The 19,088-nt window shown below is 42.7% G+C and overlaps 1 protein-coding gene across 1 annotated transcript in view; it reads left to right on the forward strand.

The window, feature by feature from the left end:
* Window positions 1-13,930, forward strand: part of usp43a (ubiquitin specific peptidase 43a) — an 83,376-nt gene extending 69,446 nt beyond the window's left edge. The window contains exons 15-16 of the mRNA XM_070447967.1: window positions 6,539-6,700; window positions 9,527-13,930. Of these exons, the coding sequence (XP_070304068.1) occupies window positions 6,539-6,700; window positions 9,527-10,749 (1,385 nt within the window). The 3' untranslated portion in view covers window positions 10,750-13,930. The remainder of the gene's footprint in view (window positions 1-6,538; window positions 6,701-9,526) is intronic.
* The last annotated feature ends 5,158 nt before the right edge of the window (window positions 13,931-19,088 follow it).

Raw genomic sequence — 19,088 nt, forward strand, 5'->3', positions numbered from 1 at the left:
ATTGTATCCAGTGGGTGTCGGACAGATTTGTATCCCAGTGGTAGTCTGGTGAGACATTGTAATCCAGTGGTAGTCTGGTAAACATTGTATCCAGTGGTAGTCTGGAGACATTGTATCCAGTGGTAGTGTCTGGGAGACCATTGTATCCAGTGGTAGTCTGGTAACATTGTATCCAGTGTAGTCTGGTAAACATTGTATCAGGTGGTAGTCTGGGAGACATTGTATCCAGTGGTAGTCTGGTAAACATTGTATACCAGGTGGTAGTCTGGTAAACATTGTATCCAGTGTAGTCTGGGAGACATTGTATCCAGTGGTAGTCTGGTAAACATTGTATCCAGTGGTAGTCTGGTAAACATTGTATCGTGGTAGTCTGGGAGACATTGTATCCAGTGGTAGTCTGGGAGACATTGTATCCAGTGGTAGTCTGGTAAACATTGTATCCAGTGGGTAGTCTGGTAAACATTGTATCCAGTGGTAGTCTGGTAGACATTGTAACCCAGTGGTAGTCTGGGAGACATTGTATCCAGTGGTTCTGGGAGACTTGTATCCAGTGGTAGTCTGGTAGACATTGTATCCAGTGGTAGTCTGGTAAGACATTGTATCCAGTGGTAGTCTGGTAAACATTGATCCAGTGGTAGTCTGGTAGACATTGTACCCAGTGGTAGTCTGGGAGAACATTTGTTCCAGTGGTAGTCTGTAGACATTGTATCCAGTGGTAGTCTGGTAAACATTGATCATGTTGTAGCATGTCCAGTGGAGTCTGGGAGACATTGTATCCAGTGGTAGTCTGGGAGACATTGTATCCAGTGGTAGTACTGGTAAAACATTGTATCCAGTGGTAGTCTGGGAGACATTGTATCCAGTGGTAGTCTGGTAAACATTGTATCCAGTGGTAGTCTGGGAGACATTGTATCCAGTGGAAGTCTGGGAGACATTGTATCCAGTGGTAGTCTGGTAGACATTGTATCCAGTGGTAGTCTGGTAAACATTGTATCCAGTGGTAGTCTGGTAAACATTGTATCCCAGTGGTAGTCTGGAGACATTGTATCCAGTGGTAGTCTGGAAACATTGTATCCAGTGGTAGTCTGGTAAAACATTGTATCCAGTGGTAGTCTGTGGAGACATTGTATCCAGTGGTAGTCTGGTAACATTGTATCCAGTGGTAGTCTGGTAGACATTGTATCCAGTGGTAGTCTGGGAGACATTGTATCCAGTGGTAGTCTGGTAAACATTGTATCCAGTGGTAGTCTGGGAGACATTGTATCCAGTGGTAGTCTGGAGACATTGTATCCAGTGGTAGTCTGGTAAACATTGTATTCCAGTGGTAGTCTGGTAAACATTGTATCCAGTGGTAGTCTGGGAGACATTGTATCAGTGTAGTCTGGTAAACATGTATCCAGTGGTAGTCTGGTAAACATTGTATCCAGTGGTAGTCTGGGAGACATTGTATCCAGTGGTAGTCTGGTAAACATTGTATCCAGTGGTAGTCTGGTAGAACATTGTATCCAGTGGTAGTCTGGGAGAACATTGTACCAGTGGTAGTCTGGGAGACATTGTATCCAGTGGTAGTCTGGTAGACATTGTATCCAGTGGTAGTCTGGTAAACATTGTATCCAGTGGTGTCTGGTAGACATTGTACCCAGTGGTAGTCTGGGAGACATTGTATCCAGTGGTAGTCTGGGAGACATTGTATCCAGTGGTAGTCTGGTAACATTGTATCCAGTGTAGTCTGGGAGACATTGTATCCAGTGGTAGTCTGGTAAACATTGTATCCAGTGGTAGTCTGGGAGACATTGTATCCAGTGGTAGTCTGGTAAACATTGTATCCAGTGGTAGTCTGGGAGACATTGTATCCAGGGTAGTCTGGTAAACATTGTATCCAGTGTGGTAGTCTGGGAGACATTGTATCCAGTGGTAGTCTGGTAAACATTGTATCCAGTGGTAGTCTGGAGACATTGGTATCCATGTTGGTAGTCTGGTAAACATTGTACCAGTGGTAGTCTGGAGACATTGTATCCATGGTAGTCTGGTGTAGTCTGGAACATTGTATCCAGTGTGTAGTCTGGGAACATTGTATCCAGTGGTAGTCTGGTAGAACATTGTATCCAGTGGTAGTCTGGGTAGACATTGGTATCCAGTGTAGTCTGGGACATTGTATCCAGTGGTAGTCTGGTAGACATTGTATCCAGTGGTAGTCTGGTAAACTGTATCCAGTGGTAGTCTGAGACATTGTATCCATGGTAGTCTGGTAACATTGTATCCCAGTGGTAGTCTGGGAGACATGTATCCAGTGGTAGTCTGGGAGACATTGTATCCAGTGGTAGTCTGGTAAACATTGTATCCAGTGGTATCTGGTAGAACATTGTATCCAGTGGTAGTCTGGAGACATGTACCCAGTGGTAGTCTGGAACATTGTATCCAGTGGTAGTCTGGGAGGACATTGTATCCAGTGGTAGTCTGGTAAACATTGATCCAGTGGTTAGTCTGGGAGACATTGTATCCAGTGTAGTCTGGTAAACATTGTATCCAGGTAGTCTGGGAACATTGTATCCAGTGGTAGTCTGGGAGACATTGTATCCAGTGGTAGTCGGGTAAACATTGTATCAGTGGTAGTCTGAGGAAACATTGTATCCAGTGGTAGTCTGGGAGACATTGTATCCAGTGTAGTCTGGTGAACATTGTATCCAGTGGTAGTCTGGTAGACATTTGTATCCAGTGGTAGTCTGGGAGACATTGTATCCAGTGGTAGTCTGGGAAACATTGTATCCAGTGGTAGTCTGGGAGACATTGTATCCAGTGGTAGTGCTGGGAGACATTGTATCCAGTGGTAGTCTGGTAACATTCTGTATCCAGTGTAGTCTGGTAAACATTGTATCCATGGTAGTCTGGGAGACATGTGTATCCAGTGGTTGTCTGGAACATTTGTATCCAGTGGTATCTGGGAGACATTGTATCCAGTGGTAGTCTGGGAAACATTGTATCCAGTGGTTAGTCTGGTAACATTGTATCCAGTGTAGTCTGAAACATTGGTATCAGGGTAGTCTTGTAACATTGTACCCAGTGGTAGTCTGGGAGACATTGTACCAGTGGTAGTCTGGGGACATTGTATCCAGGGGTAGTCTGGTAACATTTATCAGTGGGTAGTCTGGTTAAACATGTATCCAGGGTAGTCTGGTGACATTGTACCAGTGGTAGTCTGGAGACATTGTATCCAGTGTAGTCTGGAGAACATTGTATCCAGTGGTAGTCTGGGAACATTGTATCCAGTGGTAGTCTGGTAGACATTGTATCCCAGTGGTAGTCTGGTAAACATTGTATCCCAGTGGTAGTCTGGTAGACATTGTACCCAGTGGTAGTCTGGGAGACATTGTATCCAGTGGTAGTCTGGTAGGACATTATGTGTATCCAGTGGTAGGTCTGGTAAACATTGTATCCAGTGGTAGTCTTGTAGACATTGTACCAGTGGTAGTCGTGGGAACCATTGTATCCAGTGGTAGTCTGGGAGACATTGTATCCAGTGGTAGGTCTGAGACATTGTATCCAGTGGTAGTCTGGTAGAGACATTGTATCCAGTGGTTAGTCTGGGAGACATTGTATCAGTGGTATGTCTGGGACCTGTCAGTTACTAGACATTGTATCAGTGGTAGTCTGGCGAGACATTGTATCCAGTGGAGTCGGAGACATTGTATCCAGTGGTAGTCTGGGAGACAATTGTATCCAGTGGTAGTCTGGGAGACATTGTACCCAGTGGTTAGTCTGGGAGACATTGTATCCAGTGGTAGTCGTGAAACATTGGATCCAGTGGTAGTCTGGGAACATTGTACTCCAGTTGGTAGTCTGGAGACCATTTATCCAGTGGTAGTCTGGGAGACATTGTATCCAGTGGTAGTCTGGTAAACATGTATCCAGTCTGGGAGACATTGTATCCAGTGGTAGTGCTGGAGACATTGTATCCAGTGGTAGTCTGGGAGACATTGTATCCAGTGGTGTCTGGAACTTGTATCCAGTAGTTGGGAGACATTGTATCCAGGGTAGTCTGGGAGACATTGTATCCAGTGGTAGTCTGGGAGACATTGTATCCAGTGGTAGTCTGGGGACATTGTACCCAGTGGTAGTCTGGGAGACTTGTATCCAGTGGTAGTCTGGGAGACATTGTATCCAGTGGTATCTGGGAGACATTGTATCCAGTGGTAGTCTGGGAGACATTGTATCCAGTGGTAGTCTGGGAGACTTTGTATTCCAGTGGTAGTTTGGGAGACATTGTATCCAGTGTAGTTTGGGAGACATTGATCCAGTGGTAGTCTGGGAGACTTTGTATCCAGTGGTAGTTTGGGAGACATTGTACCCAGTGAGTGTCTGGAGACTTTGTACTCAGAAGATAGTGTGTATCATCATGTAATATGTTTTCCAGAGCCCTGAAGTTATGTGGCCCGGAGGACCACCCCACGTGAAGCTGGAGATTGAGTGGGAACACAAGATCAAGAATGGTGAGCACTGGACATACACATGTACACACACAAATCATTGACTCAGAAACACATTCATTATTTATTGTATAGAAGGATTCACTATGTCTTTATCCTCTCTCTCTCAAACACACACACCATACCCCAACTTTCTGTGTCTGTACGTGTTAGTCTGTTTTTGTAACATCCAGAAGAGGTGGTGAAGGACTCAGAGAGTGTGAGAGTCCAGCAGCAGCAGCACCTGCAGCCGCACAGCTGTACCCTGGACGAGTGCTTTCAGCTCTACACCAAAGAGGAACAGGTAACATGGACTATACAATACCGTCCAATGCAACTGGTCTTAACCTGCCTTTGGGGTACTGAACATTAAAGATGCACTATGCAGAAATTGTACCTCCTTCTCATGAGAATGACAAATCTATAGCTCACATCTCTATGTGAATTGGGTCGAGTCGAACCAATAAGTTACAGTACATATGCAGCTTTAATATTGCATTAGTCGATTCATAAGTTGATCTCTCTCCTCACTCTCTCTCACTCCCACTCCCTGAGTATTGTTATTTGGTTTTGGACAAACGTAGTGTATGAAGAATCTAACTTTATGTGAGACTTCCCACTGACCATGTGTGTTATCTCTCCAGCTGGCCCCAGACGACGCATGGAAGTGGCCCCACTGTAAGCAGCTCCAGCAGGGCATGGTGAAGATGTCCCTGTGGACCCTCCCCGACATCCTCATCCTCCCACTCTCAAACGCTTCCGACAGGTAACTGGAGCCAATCACATGTAGCGGATTGCCATTCTTCCCTTGCCTGTCTATTCTTCCAAAAGCACCACAATGGAAATAAGTCATTCATTGTGTTTAACCTTGATAGTTGATTAAAAAAAATCAATGAATCAGGTGGCGAGCGGCGCAACAAGCTGTCCACCCAGGTCCGCTTCCCCCTGGCCGGTTGGACATGGCCCCCCACGTGGTGAAGAGGTCCAGAGCATGAGGAACCTGGGGAACCTGGGACCCTGGCCCCCCACATGAAAACAGCCGAAGGCAGCAGTCATCATATTAGTCACCCAGACATGGCCCTGCCTCCTGACTTCCTCTATGACTCTTATGCAGTGTGTAACCACCATGGTGGGATGCACGGCGGACATTACACAGGTACTGGTTGGCCATTGATATACCGTTGATGTAGGAGACGTGATGTTGATGAGAGAGGCATACTGACGGGCGTTGTATGTATGGGGCTGTTGATCGAGAAGTGAGGAGAGAATATTGTTAGTGAGAGAGATGCCTACTGCAAATAATGATGATACATAGGACATGCATAACAGTACAGTGCCCTCCTCTATAGTGGTCACATCAACTTACATGACTATACCCAGGACATAATGATTGTGGTGCAGCCTGTCTCTACAGTTCTGTGTGCGTTTGCAGCGTACTGCAGGAACTCAGTGGACGGTCAGTGGTACAGCTATGACGCAGCAGTGTGGACCTGGTGCCTGAGGAGGAGGGTGTGTACCAGGGGGCCTACATACTGTTCTACCAGAGACGTAACGTCATCCCCCCTGGTCCGCCAGCAGCTCAATCAGAGGTGGGTAGTGTACCACACACACACACCACACACCACACACACACACACACCACACACACACACACACACACACACACACACACACACACACACACACACACCACACACACACACAGGCATGGACACACACACATCACAGGAGAGATTCACTCAGGGTTCAATTGGCATTCTTTACAGCTGAACTCCGTACAGAGATAGCATTAGATACAACAAGACCATTCAGCCTTTATCCACTAAAGGTTAACTCACAACTGCAGGTTTCACTCACGTCTGCAATATATGGTGTTGCAAGCACCATGCTCCAACCACCTGAACCAGCAAAACCACAATGTGATATTTCAATTGCTAAATGCTATATTGTACATAGGAATTATCTGTGTAGTTTTTCTGTGTGTTTTCTGTATTGCCTGGAATGGAACTGACATGTGTAGGTATCTTTCTGGTCCAGGGCCCATAGTCACAGAAACGTCTCTCTCCCCTCTGTAGGCTCCACCAGTTCCTCCATGTCGGACCACTGGCTGGTCCGTCTGAATGGGGACAGTAAGAGGGGTAGTCTGGTGTCTCGCTCCTCCACCACCTGCCCCTCCTCTGTCCCCGACTCCCCAGAATCCCCGGTCTTCCTTGATGACCCGCCCAGAGAGGAGGAAGGTGAGGGGCCTGGGAAACATGAGATGCATGGTAAACCAAAGAAAGGTAAAAAGAAAACCGTAGGTCTTCATTCCATTGGTGGTGGAAGGTGATGGGTGGTGGTGGTGGTGAGTTTTCCTGTTACTACAGTAGGGGAGAGTGGGGTAAGTTGAGTGTTTACATTCAACATCACGCCGTCAAGGGAAACATAGTATTATTTCTAACAAAGATATTTACATACACTGAGTATACCAAACATTAGGTATATCTTCCTAATATTTAATTACCCCCTTTTGCCCTCGGTCTCAATTTGTCAGGGCATGGACTCTACAACGTGTCAAAAGTGTTCCACAGGGACAATGGTCCATGTTGACTCCAATGCATTCCACAGTTGTCAAGTTGGCTGGATGTCCTTTGGGTGTTGGACCATTCTTGATACACACGGGAAACTGTTGAGGCCCTGTTGTTACCTCATATCCCAGCGATAATGCCTTGCATTACACCTGGGAAGAAAACACTTACATTTGCTCAAGTTGCCATTGGCTCAACTTACCCCAAGACAAACATTTTGACTATATTAGCCGACACAGATACAAGGATGCACTTTCCTGCTAGGTTTAGGACCTCATATTGAGATTATAGAGACCCCCAACTGATGTATAGAACAATCTTAAAATTATCTACTTTGGTTTAGACACAAGCATCATAAAAATACACAAGAAATTAATTTGACTTTGAAAATCCATTTTTTTGACATAAATAAGCTTACCACTTTTTCATTGTGGTTTCTTCCTTCAGAGACTCCAGAAAATGATGACCTCATCCTAAATATTTGGTCAAATGATTATTGTGTATGGTTTCCTAGAAACAAGGGTGGCTCAACTTTCCCCTTTGGTTCAACTTACCCCACTCTCCCCTATTTAAAGCACTTTGAGCATCTGGAAAAGCTAAATCTAATCAGTGGTTATTATAATTCCATGTTGTTGCTAATACACCACACGTGAGCATAGAGTGCATCACCTCTTTAATGTTTAGCCGAACACATTCTTCTCTAACTGTGGATGTGCATTTACGTAATCTCTTCCTATACATGCACAGTCCATGCCTACATACAGTTGAAGTCAGAAGTTTACATATACTTAGGTTGGAGTCATTAAAACTCGTTTTTTCAACCACTCCACAAATTTCTTGTTAACAAACTACAGTTTTGGCAAGTTGGTTAGGACGTCTACTTTCTGCATGACACAAGTCATTTTTCTAACAATTGTTTACAGACAGATTATTTCACTTATAATTCACTGTATCACAATTCCAGTGGGTCAGACGTTTACATACACTAAGTTGACCGTGCCTTTAAACAGCTTGGAAAATTCCAGAAAATTATGTCATGGCTTTAGAAGCTTCTGATAGGCTAATTGACATCATTTGAGTCAATTGGAGGTGTACCTGTGGATGTATTTCAAGGCCTACCTTTCAACTCAGTGCCTATTTGCTTGATATCATGGGAAAATCAAAAGAAATCAGCCAAGACCTCAGAAAAGAAATTGTAGACCTCCACAAGTCTGGTTCATCCTTGGGAGAAATGTCCAAACGCCTGAAGGTACCACATTCATCTGTACAAACAATAGTATGCAAGTATAAACACCATGGGACCACGCAGCCGTCATACCATTCAGGAAGGAGACCCGTTCTGTCTCCTAGAGATGAACATACTTTGGTACGAAAAGTGCATATCAATCCCAGAACAACAGCAAAGGACCTTGTGAAGATGCTGGAGGAAACAGGTACAAAAGTATCCACAGTAAAACGAGTCCTATATCGACATAACCTGAAAGGCCGCTCAGCAAGGAAGAAGCCACTGCTCCAAAACCGCCATAAAAATGCCAGACTACGGTTTGCAACTGCACATGGGGACAAAGATCGTACTTTTTGGAGCAATGTCCTCTGGTCTGATGAAACAAAATAGAACTGTTTGGCCATAATGACCATCGTTATGTTTGGAGGAAAAAGGGGGATTCTTGCAAGCTGAAGAACACCATCCCAACCGTGAAGCACGGGGGTGGCAGCATCATGTTGTCGGGGTGCTTTGCTGCAGGAGGGACTGGTGCAATTCACAAAATAGATGGCATCATGAGGGAGGAAAATGATGTGGACATATTGAAGCACCATCTCAAGACATCAGTCAGGAAGTTAAAGCTTGGTCGCGAATGGGTCTTCCAAATGGACAATGACCCCAAGCATACTTCCAAAGTTATGGCTAAAGGACAACAAAGTCAAGGTWTTGGAGTGGCCATCACAAAGCCCTGACCTCAAACCCATAGAAAAAGCGTGTGCAAGCAAGCAGGCCTACAAACCTGACTCAGTTACTCCAGCTCTGTCAGGAGGAATGGGCCAAAATTCACCCAACTTATTGTGGGACGCTTGTGGAAGGCTATCTGAAACGTTTGACCCAAGTTAAACAATTTAAGGAAATGCTACCAAATACTAATTGAGTGTATGTAAACTTCTGACCCACTGGGAATGTGATGAAAGAAATAAAAGCTGAAATAAATCATTCTCTCTACTATTATTCTGACATTTCACATTCTTAAAATAAAGTGGTGATCCTAAGACAGGGATTTTTTTACTAGGATTTAATTTTAAAACTGAGTTTAAATATATTTGGCTAAGGTGTATGTAAACTTCTGACTTCAACTGTGTATAATGTTGCCGGGAAAAAAGCTCATTGTGATCGCTGTGCTTGTTATTTACAATTTAATAAAAGGGGTTTGAAAATTAAAGTTAGTCTAGCTTTAAATGTCAGAGACACTATGGTAAAGTGTTATTTTCTCTCTCTTTCAACCCCAGGTGGTTTTGAGACCAGGCCGTTCATACGGGGCATCCAGGGTCGTAGCGTCAGCATGAGGACCCCCACTAAGAACAAAGAGACACTGAACAAGGTCCTACCGCTACGCTGGTCGTTCGGCTCCAAGGACCACCGAAAAATTGCAGCCGAGGCCGCCCCTGCTCCCATCCCCACCCCTGCCCCTGTGGAACTGGTGGAGTACCTAGAGTCTGGAAGAAGACCTCGCTGCACCAAGGACTCTATAGTCAATTTAATGATGGGCTCTGAGAGCCGTAAGGGTCCTGCCATCAGCTCCCCCAGTGTGGGAAGCAGCCTGAACTGCATGGGACAACCAGAGTCTCTGCAGATGCCAGAGGGCCAGAGAAGACCAGTCACAGACAAGACAGGGAGTCTGAGACGAAGTAGCAAAGGGTCCCAGCAGCAGCAGAGAGACCAGGGGGATCAGAGAGACCAGAGGGACGAGGGTAGGATGGGCAGTAGTAGTAGTACTAACACTCTGACCAGGAGGAGTACCAAGAAGAGTAAGGAGAAGGACCAGGGAAAGCCCCAAGAGGCCCCGTCTAGGAGGGGGTCTAGTGCAGGCGTCCAGTCCAGCTCCAGCACCCACAGCCTCAGGGACAGAGACTGGGAAGGCACCCTGAGGAGAGGGGCCAAGGGCCWCCAGGYCCCACCACCAYGGGACRYTCTGGRACCACCCGAGGGAGAAAAGASKAGGAAYGGTGAGAAGGTAGAGGAGGCCTCCAAGAGCCACGAGGGGCTMCTGTCTTTCTTCAAGAGCAACTTCAAGAAGAAGGACAAGGAGTRGTCATCTTCTCGCAAGTSCGACTCTGGAAAAGTTGGCGACGTCYGCGGGTCCAGCACCTCRCGGCTGTCCCTGTCCAGTGGAGCCCCAGGKGGGGCCACGAAGACGGGYGAGGSGAAATCCAARGGAGCCCCCCGCAACGGGGGWGCCAATCGTCTCGGAGACGAGCTACCCAACGGTAAAGCCAGACGCGCCGCTGCTGCCGATATCAAACGCTCTCAGAGCTCATCCAACATCCCCAGCAAGGAGGAATCTAGCATGCGAAGGACCGCCTCTTTACACCGTAAAGGGCTGTCCCATGGCGTGGCTCCGCCCCCTCGCAGCCTCACAGCCGAGAAGCCCTCCTACGGTACCCTGCAGAAGACTCGCTATAGTACCAACTCACTGGGACGCAAGAGGACTGTCCCCGAGTCCAGCTTTTAGCTGACACACACACACCAGGGTCGTTTTCACTAGGCACCAAACAGAAGAATTGGACTGAAACAGGGAGAGATTAGCTTAATTTGTTGAGTAAGAAATGCTATGTTTTTGTTTTCCATTGCAAAACGTTTTTTCTACATTTTGCTACAGTGACTTTGTGCACTAATCAATCTGACCCTGATCAAAGCAACGGAGCTCTGCTGGAAGGATACTCCTGTAGGTACACACAGAAGCACAGGTATGTGAATACCACACAAGGTGGCTCCCTCCGGTGTTGTGGAGGGGTGTAGCGTCAGTGAAAGGAGAACATTAAGGAAAGGTGACGCATGAAGTACGACTGCTAACATAAACAAAATGTCATATCAGAATGAATATTTTCTTATTCCAGTTTTGTTTTTATTTTATTTATTTGTAAAAAATTATTGTGACTTAACAAGTGCCTCAGTAACTGATATGCAGTTTTAAACCAATGAGTTTGTGGACACCTGGTCAGCACCGGAAGCACACTCGCATACATGCGCACACACACACACACAGGCATGCACACGCACACACACACATTATCTACACTCGTGTCTTAAAATCGTAGTAAATGAATGGCATTCATCACTATCTTCCTCGATCGGTTTGTCCAATGGTGGCACCTAAAGGAATGTTATGACAGTGTCCTGACAATACGTTTTGTTATTATGTCTACACGCTCTAGATGATTTGGACAAGAACATTGAACATTGGAAGTATACATCAGAGCTTTAATAGGTGATTTCCTCCTAGATTGAAGTATGAATGATTTAACTGGTTGTACGTGCTGCTTGCACTGCAAACTYGCTGCTATATAGATTCACACATTGCAAATGAAGGTTATGATATTGCACTTTCTACAWTGCCAATGGTACCGAACTCTCCCTTTCATGCAGTAAGAAAGATTCCCTCCTGACAATATAACTTGGCCTACGCAACACGTCCCCCTTTATTCTTAAGCTCGTGAAAATATGCAGTTCGACCACACGATCCATTATAAATACAAGAACATGTATATGGAAATTTGACATTTTTAGTACTAAAGTCTGGTTTTATGATTCTAATGCAATTACTGTGTTTTAAATGAATAAAAAATGACCTCAGATTGATCTATTCTTGCTACCGGTAGGTAATTTAACTTACTGATGCTGATACACTGACAATCTGGTATGTAGGTCTATGCGGTACTGTATTAGAGAGGCAAGCGGTGTTGATTGATTGCATTACTATGCAGTTCTCTATGAAGGATTATGCACTGTAACAGTAAGGTCACTGTAACAGTAAGGTCACTGTAACAGTAAGGTCATTTATTTGAATCATCAGACTGTCCACTACAGTAGGCAGTAGATGCACTGGTCCAATCAACCCTGAATGTCACATACGTGTTATTAATCAACCTTGATGAGCTCTTTGGCCCCCCTTATCCAGTCTTACTTCTCATCCTCTCTCCCTTCACTCCTCCACATTCATCCGTCTTATCTCTTCTTTTTTTTTCATTCTCTGTCATCCATCGTGTCTCTCATCAAGTCTCTTTGGCCACTGACTAAAGGTCKCCTCTGCTCCAATCTGCAGAGCTCTCGCCTGGCGTTAACGACGGCGTAGGCGTTCAATTGAAACACCCTCGCTCTCACTGGGTTGAAATTAACGGTGTAATTGGGTCGAGTCTCTATGGTACAATATCCCTTCTTTAGAGTCGTTAAGGTACACCGTGGGAAGAGGCTGTAGATACTGGCAGTCACGTAATGTCTGAGTCTCTGAGAACCTTTTGCATTGTTTAAGCTGTTCGTCATCCATTTTCCTTCCTGAAAGCTACAGTATATGTAGCTTTCAGTTTATACTTTTAATGGACTTAGCAATGCCACACTTTATCGTAGGGGTGAGAAAAACACTTCAACACCCCACACCAGTTAGTCCTTGACACTAATTAACTCGTCACACTTAGCGTCTGTCTGTGCCACTCAGGCACAGTTCTAAGCAATAAAGATTGAATGAATGTCTGGTTACATCGTGTCCATGTTTTGCACATAGAATATACTGCTGAAGTGTAAGTTGAAGGAAGCATTGTGGGCAGCAATTCAACAGCTTGTTATTGGTACACCAAGCATGGATAACAATAAGGTACCAAATCCTAATGGGCAGTTTTCAGCTAATGTCTTTAACAAATTATGCCTTTTGTTAGTATAGCCAGTTTTCACTCACAATAATTAGTGGACCAAGCCAAAGCATTGGTATTATCCTGGAGCAATTTTTTACAGTATAAAACTCACCAGTCACTATTGACTCTATTGGGAAGATGGAGGATCACATCAGTTTCATGTAAAATAAATAGTTCACAAATAAATAAGACTATTACAATCCTTAATTGTGAAGTTTGTCATTTGTCTTTGCAGCTTGAATTCCTGGGGGACAGAGGGGTGTTGAGTTTGAGTTGCTACAGTACTTCCCAGTCAACTGTCTTAAAACTTCACCGTTGCCCGTAGGTCTTTTCTGTGACAGAGCTATGCTTGGTGATAGATAGCATGTCTTATCTGTAGACAACATGGTCTCATTAAAATATGTCAAAATAGTTCCATATTAACCATTGTAGTTCTACTGTATGTCACAGAAACGAACATATTATCTCTGCTTTAGGAATAAGAGCGTTTGGATGGGACACAAAGTCTGTATTGTTCATTGACATTTTGTTTATTTCTTTTGTTCTAGATGAGGACACTATGTACCTACCACAGTTTACTTGTACCAAAACGAGCACTTGTATTTAAAATGAAGACTATAAATGAAGGATGTTTTTTCCCAATTCTTTTGTGAAATGTGGCATAAAGATGATTTATATGCAACTTTTCTACATTTTATAAGGGTTTTGTAAATATATGAATACACATATAATATAATATAATATATACACATATACACATATCCCTTTATACATATAATGTATGTATAAAGGGAGACATGATGTAGTATAGCCTTGTATAAATTGCGGGGCTATGAGGTTAAGGCTGATGCACAAGTGTAGGCCACAACTGTGGTGTGTACTGTTCTTCTATGCACAAGAGTACGACAATGTATATGCTATTACTGTAAAACCATTACTGTAAAACCACCACAAGGGGTTGTATCTGCCTAATATGTTTATACTGCAAATAAAACACATTGTTTATCACACTTGGGTTTGTGTGCAGTTATTATGTATTCTGTATTCACTCACTTGGATACATGTGTATTGTATATTCTAAACTGAGTGGTTCGAGCCCGAATGCTGATTGGCTGACAGCCGTGGTATATCAGACCATATACCACAGGAATGACAAAGCATTACTTTTTACTGATCTAATTGCATTGGTAACCAGTTTATAATGACAATAATGGCCATAAACAACACCCCCTCAGGCCTTATTGCTTAGTGTTCTTAATGTTTTGTACACTCAGTGAATAGTATAGTATACATGAGTCTAGTATGGTGCTGGTTCCATTGTTGGAGCTGTCTTCATACTCTTCAAGCGTCTACATAAAGCGCACCTATAAACATCATCTCTCCCACCACCCATGCCAGTATTTCTTTGAAAGGTTCACATTGTTGTACTTCAGGGCTGGGCTCAATTCAAATTGATTATTTAATTCAGGAGGTGATTAAAAAAATTATAAAATGAAACACTTTTGAAGTAAATAGCTTCTACTAATCAGTTTATCGAGAAGTCATTGAAAATAGATGGAATTTAAAAAAATGTACTTTACATTCTGAATTGACTGCCTTCAATTCAAATTGAAACCCCAGCCCTGATGCAATTACTTAGAATGAACTGGCATGTTTTGAATTAAAGGCCTAGTACCAAGGACATAAGTGCGCTGAATAATTCCAAGTAAACCTGCACTTTTCACTCTTCAAAAAGAATTAACAGACCAAAATGGTTGATTCTATTGAGTGACGGGATCAATAATGAATAATGGACACAACTGAGCACAATTCATTTTTCATACTCTACTTTCAAAGCTCTCATTTGAATATTTTTCCTCTTTGAAATTCAATAAGATATCCTTAACAAAAGTTAGGACATACTGTAAGAGGTCTCTAGTACTGTATATCTCAACAGTGTTAGAGCAAGAGGCTTTTATCTTATTGGTAATAAGAGCAGCCTGTTAACCAAAGCTATTTCCCTTCCTGTATTTTTTTGAAGGGATGTGCTCATTATCCCTATATAGTGAAATACTCTAACCAGAGCACAATAGGGTGTCGTTTTGGATGCACATAGAGAGTGGGGCTAAGCAGCAGCTCACTTTAATGTGAGCTGACATTCTATCATTCACTTGATCACTATGATGCATCATACATTCATCACCCTAATGCTAGTATTTAGATAATTTAGACAATTAGTCAATTTCACATGGTTGGCAGTAATTGCTCATTAGATGGCACTATTGCAGTTGGTATGGTTGTGTCGAGTGGTTGAGTGCAGATTATATAATTTGATCATATCGGGTTTAGTTCCAACGTTCATCACATTCTTGTTCTATTTGGAAAAGCAAACCTGCCCGGAGACATAGATTGAAGGCAATGAGACCAGACAGATTCATCTTAATGTAATTTATGCTTAGTGAACATCTTGAGAAATGAAGTTGTGTATATATGAAATTGTGTATATTAGCCTTCCATTTGATTTCATACCAGTGAATCATGGGATACATGGTGCGCCGTCAGGTAGAACATTCAACACTCCGTTGCCCTGACACCTGAGGGTGAGTAGAGATGCCGATACAATTAGCTCCTTAGTTCCAATGGAGAGACAGACAAGTATGGCTCGGAGCCATTTATAGACATGTACAGATGTGGCTTGTTATCTTTAGTCACAGTGAGACAGAGATTCACAGTGTGTGAACTAAAGGAGATGGGATGAATGAATAGGATAAAGGTATCCTATGGAGTCTTCACAAAGATGTGTTAGGTTCTTATTCATCAGAGTAAATAACTCACGGACACTAGAGAAGCTTAACCAAGTTTAATTCTTCCCAAAGGGTTGTTACAGCTGTAATTCAGACCACCGGACATTTCTCACCATCACAGGTATATATATCCCACTTCAGACACTCCTCCTTCTCTCCAATCCTTACATCTTACGGTTAAACAGGAAGAGGGTAGTAAACCCGTATTACTCCCTTCAGGGGACCTGACCTCCTGACCTCAACCCCTCCTTCGCCTAATCCACAGAGGTTCATCTGCTTCCCCTATAGCAATCCTTTGATCTCCTCCCGTCCACCCAGAACATTCCACAGCCACTCTGTCTATCCACAGATCTCACTCCTTTATATACAATGCGTCTGATCTATCATGTCTTTAATATCTCAATGTTCAACATTTCGAATCCAACAGATGGCACCCATTTAGACTTGAATTAACAGGCTCTCTCTATTGTAGTCTCATTGAGACATCTGATGCATTCAATTTTAATGACTACGTCTGAAAGAAAACACACCATGCAGTGATTTTTGACCAATGTGAGGAAACGTCCCAAATGGCATCCTATTCCCTATATAGTGCATTACTTTTGGCCAGAGCCCCATGGGCCCTGGTTAAATGTAGTGCACTATAAAGGGAATAGGTTGTAATTCTGGTTAAATGTAGTGCACTATAAAGGGAATAGGCTGTGATTTGGGATGCAACCAGTGTGTTCTTGTATGTGATCATGTTGGCTTGATTTATGGCTGCGTTCTGGTCTGGAGAGGGGACTGTCAGACTCAGTAGAATGAATGGGATTAAATGAGATAATGACCACTATACAGAACACAGATAATGGACCCAAAGGACAGAACATTGCCCTGTTCTTGAAAACTAGAAGGAACAGCATCCTAAGCTTCGCCAATGAGGCCACTGGGACATTGGGTTTGTTTGAGTTGACTTTGCCATTAACTTACTTAAAGTTATTGAGTTCTGGGTGACTTTTCTGATTTTTAAATGAGGGCTCAACTTCAGTCCCTAAAAGGTGGCTAATGTAATAATATAATTACTTCTGATGCCCTTTAATAGCCACTCTTGTTTGCTCAATTAAACATCAAAGTGGAAAGAAAATCAGCCCACTATTGAGCTTTAATGACTCTGGTGCTTTAATGACTCTGGAGCTTTAATGACTATGGAGCTTTAATGACTATGGAGCTTTAAGACTTGGGGGGGCTTAATGACTATGGGGGCTTTAAATGACTATGGAGGCTTTAATGACTATGGAGCTTTTAATGACTATGGTGCTTTAATGACTATGGAGCTTTAATGACTATGGAGCTCTTAATGACTATGGTGACTATGGAGCTTTAATGACTATGGAGCTTTAATGACTATGGAGCTTTAATGACTTGGAGCTTTAATGACTATGGAGCTTTAATGACTATGGAGCTTTAATGACTATGGAGCTTTATAATGACTATGGAGCTGTCTTTAATGACTATGGAGCTTTAATGACTATGGAAGCTGACTATGGAGCTGACTATGGAGCTTTAATGACTATGGAGCTTTAATGACTATGGAGCTTTAATGACTATGGAGCTTTAATGACTATGGAGCTTTAATGACTATGGAGCTGACTATGGAGCTTTATACATGGAGCTTTAATGACTATGGAGCTTTAATGACTATGGAGCTTTAATGGCTATGGAGCATTAATGACTATGGAGCTTTAATGACTATGGAGCTTTAATGACTATGGAGCTTTAATGACTATGGGGGCTTTAATGACTATGGAGCTTTAATGACTATGGAGCTTTAATGACTATTGAGCTTTACTGACTATGGAGCTTTAATGACTATGGAGCTTTAATGACTATGGAGCTTTAATGACTATGGAGCTTTAGACTATTGAGCTTTAATGACTATTGAACTTTAATGACTATGAGCTTTAATGACTATGGAGCTGACTATGGAGCTGACTATGGAGCTTTAATGACTATGGAGCTTTAATGACTTGTGATATGAGCTAATGACTATGGAGCTTTAATGACTATGGAGCTTTAATGACTATGGAGCTTTAAGACTATGGAGCTTTAATGACTATGGAGCTTTAATGACTATGGAGCTTTAATGACTATGGAGCTTTAATGACTATGGAGCTTTAATGACTATTGGAGCTTTAATGACTATGGAGCTTTAATGACTATGGGCTTTAATGACTATGGAGGCTTTAATGACTATGGAGCTTTAATGACTATGGGGCTTTAATGACTATGGGGGCTTTAATGACTATGGAGCTTTAATGTCTATGGAGCTTTAATGACTATGGAGCTTTAATGACTATGGTGACTATGTAGCTTTAATGACTTAATGGAGCTTATGGACTATGAGCTTTAATGACTATGAGCTTTAATGACTATGAGCTTTAATGACTATGGAGCTTTAATGACTATGGAGCTTTAATGACTATGGAGCTTTAATGACTATGGAGCTTTTAATGACTATGGAGCTTTAATGACTATGGAGCTTTAATGACTATGGAGCTTTAAGACTATGGAGCTGACTATGGAGCTTTAATGATATGGAGCTATATGTTTAATGACTATGGAGCTTTAATGACTATGGAGCTTTAATGACTATGAAGCTTTAATGACTATGGAGCTTTAACTATGGACTATGGAGCTTTAATGACTATGGAGCTTTAATGACTATGGGGGCTTTAATGACTATGGGGCTTTAATGACTATGGAGCTTTAATGCTATGGAGCTTTAATGGAGCATGACTATGGTGATATGTAGCTTAATGACTATGGAGCTTTAATGACTATGGGCTTAATGACTATGAGCTTAATGACTATTGAGCTTTATGACTATGGAGCTTTAATGACTATGGAGCTTTTAATGACTATGGAGCTTTAATGACTATGGAGCTTTAATTGACTATGGAGCTTTAATGACATGAGCTTTAATGACTATGGAGCTTTAATGACTATGGAGCGACTATGGAGCTTTAATGACTATGGAGCTGACTATGGAGCTTTATATGACTATGGAGCTTTAATGACTATGGAGCTTTTACATGACTATGGAGCTTTAATGACTATGGAGCTTTTAATGACTATGGAGCTTTAATGACTATTGAACTTTAATGACTATGGAGCTTTAATGACTATGGAGCTTTAATGACTATGGAGCTTTAATGGCTATGGAGCTTTAATGACTATGGAGCTTTAATAACTATGGAGCTTTAATGACCATGGTGCTTTAATGACTTGGAGCTTTAATGACTATGGAGCTGACTATGGAGCTTAATGACTATGGAGCTGACTATGGAGCTTTAATGGACTATGAGCTTTAATGACTATGGAGCTTTAATGACTATGGAGCTTTA

The sequence above is a fragment of the Salvelinus sp. IW2-2015 genome, linkage group LG1 (assembly GCF_002910315.2).
Source record: "Salvelinus sp. IW2-2015 linkage group LG1, ASM291031v2, whole genome shotgun sequence".
Taxonomy (NCBI): Eukaryota; Metazoa; Chordata; class Actinopteri; order Salmoniformes; family Salmonidae; genus Salvelinus; species Salvelinus sp. IW2-2015.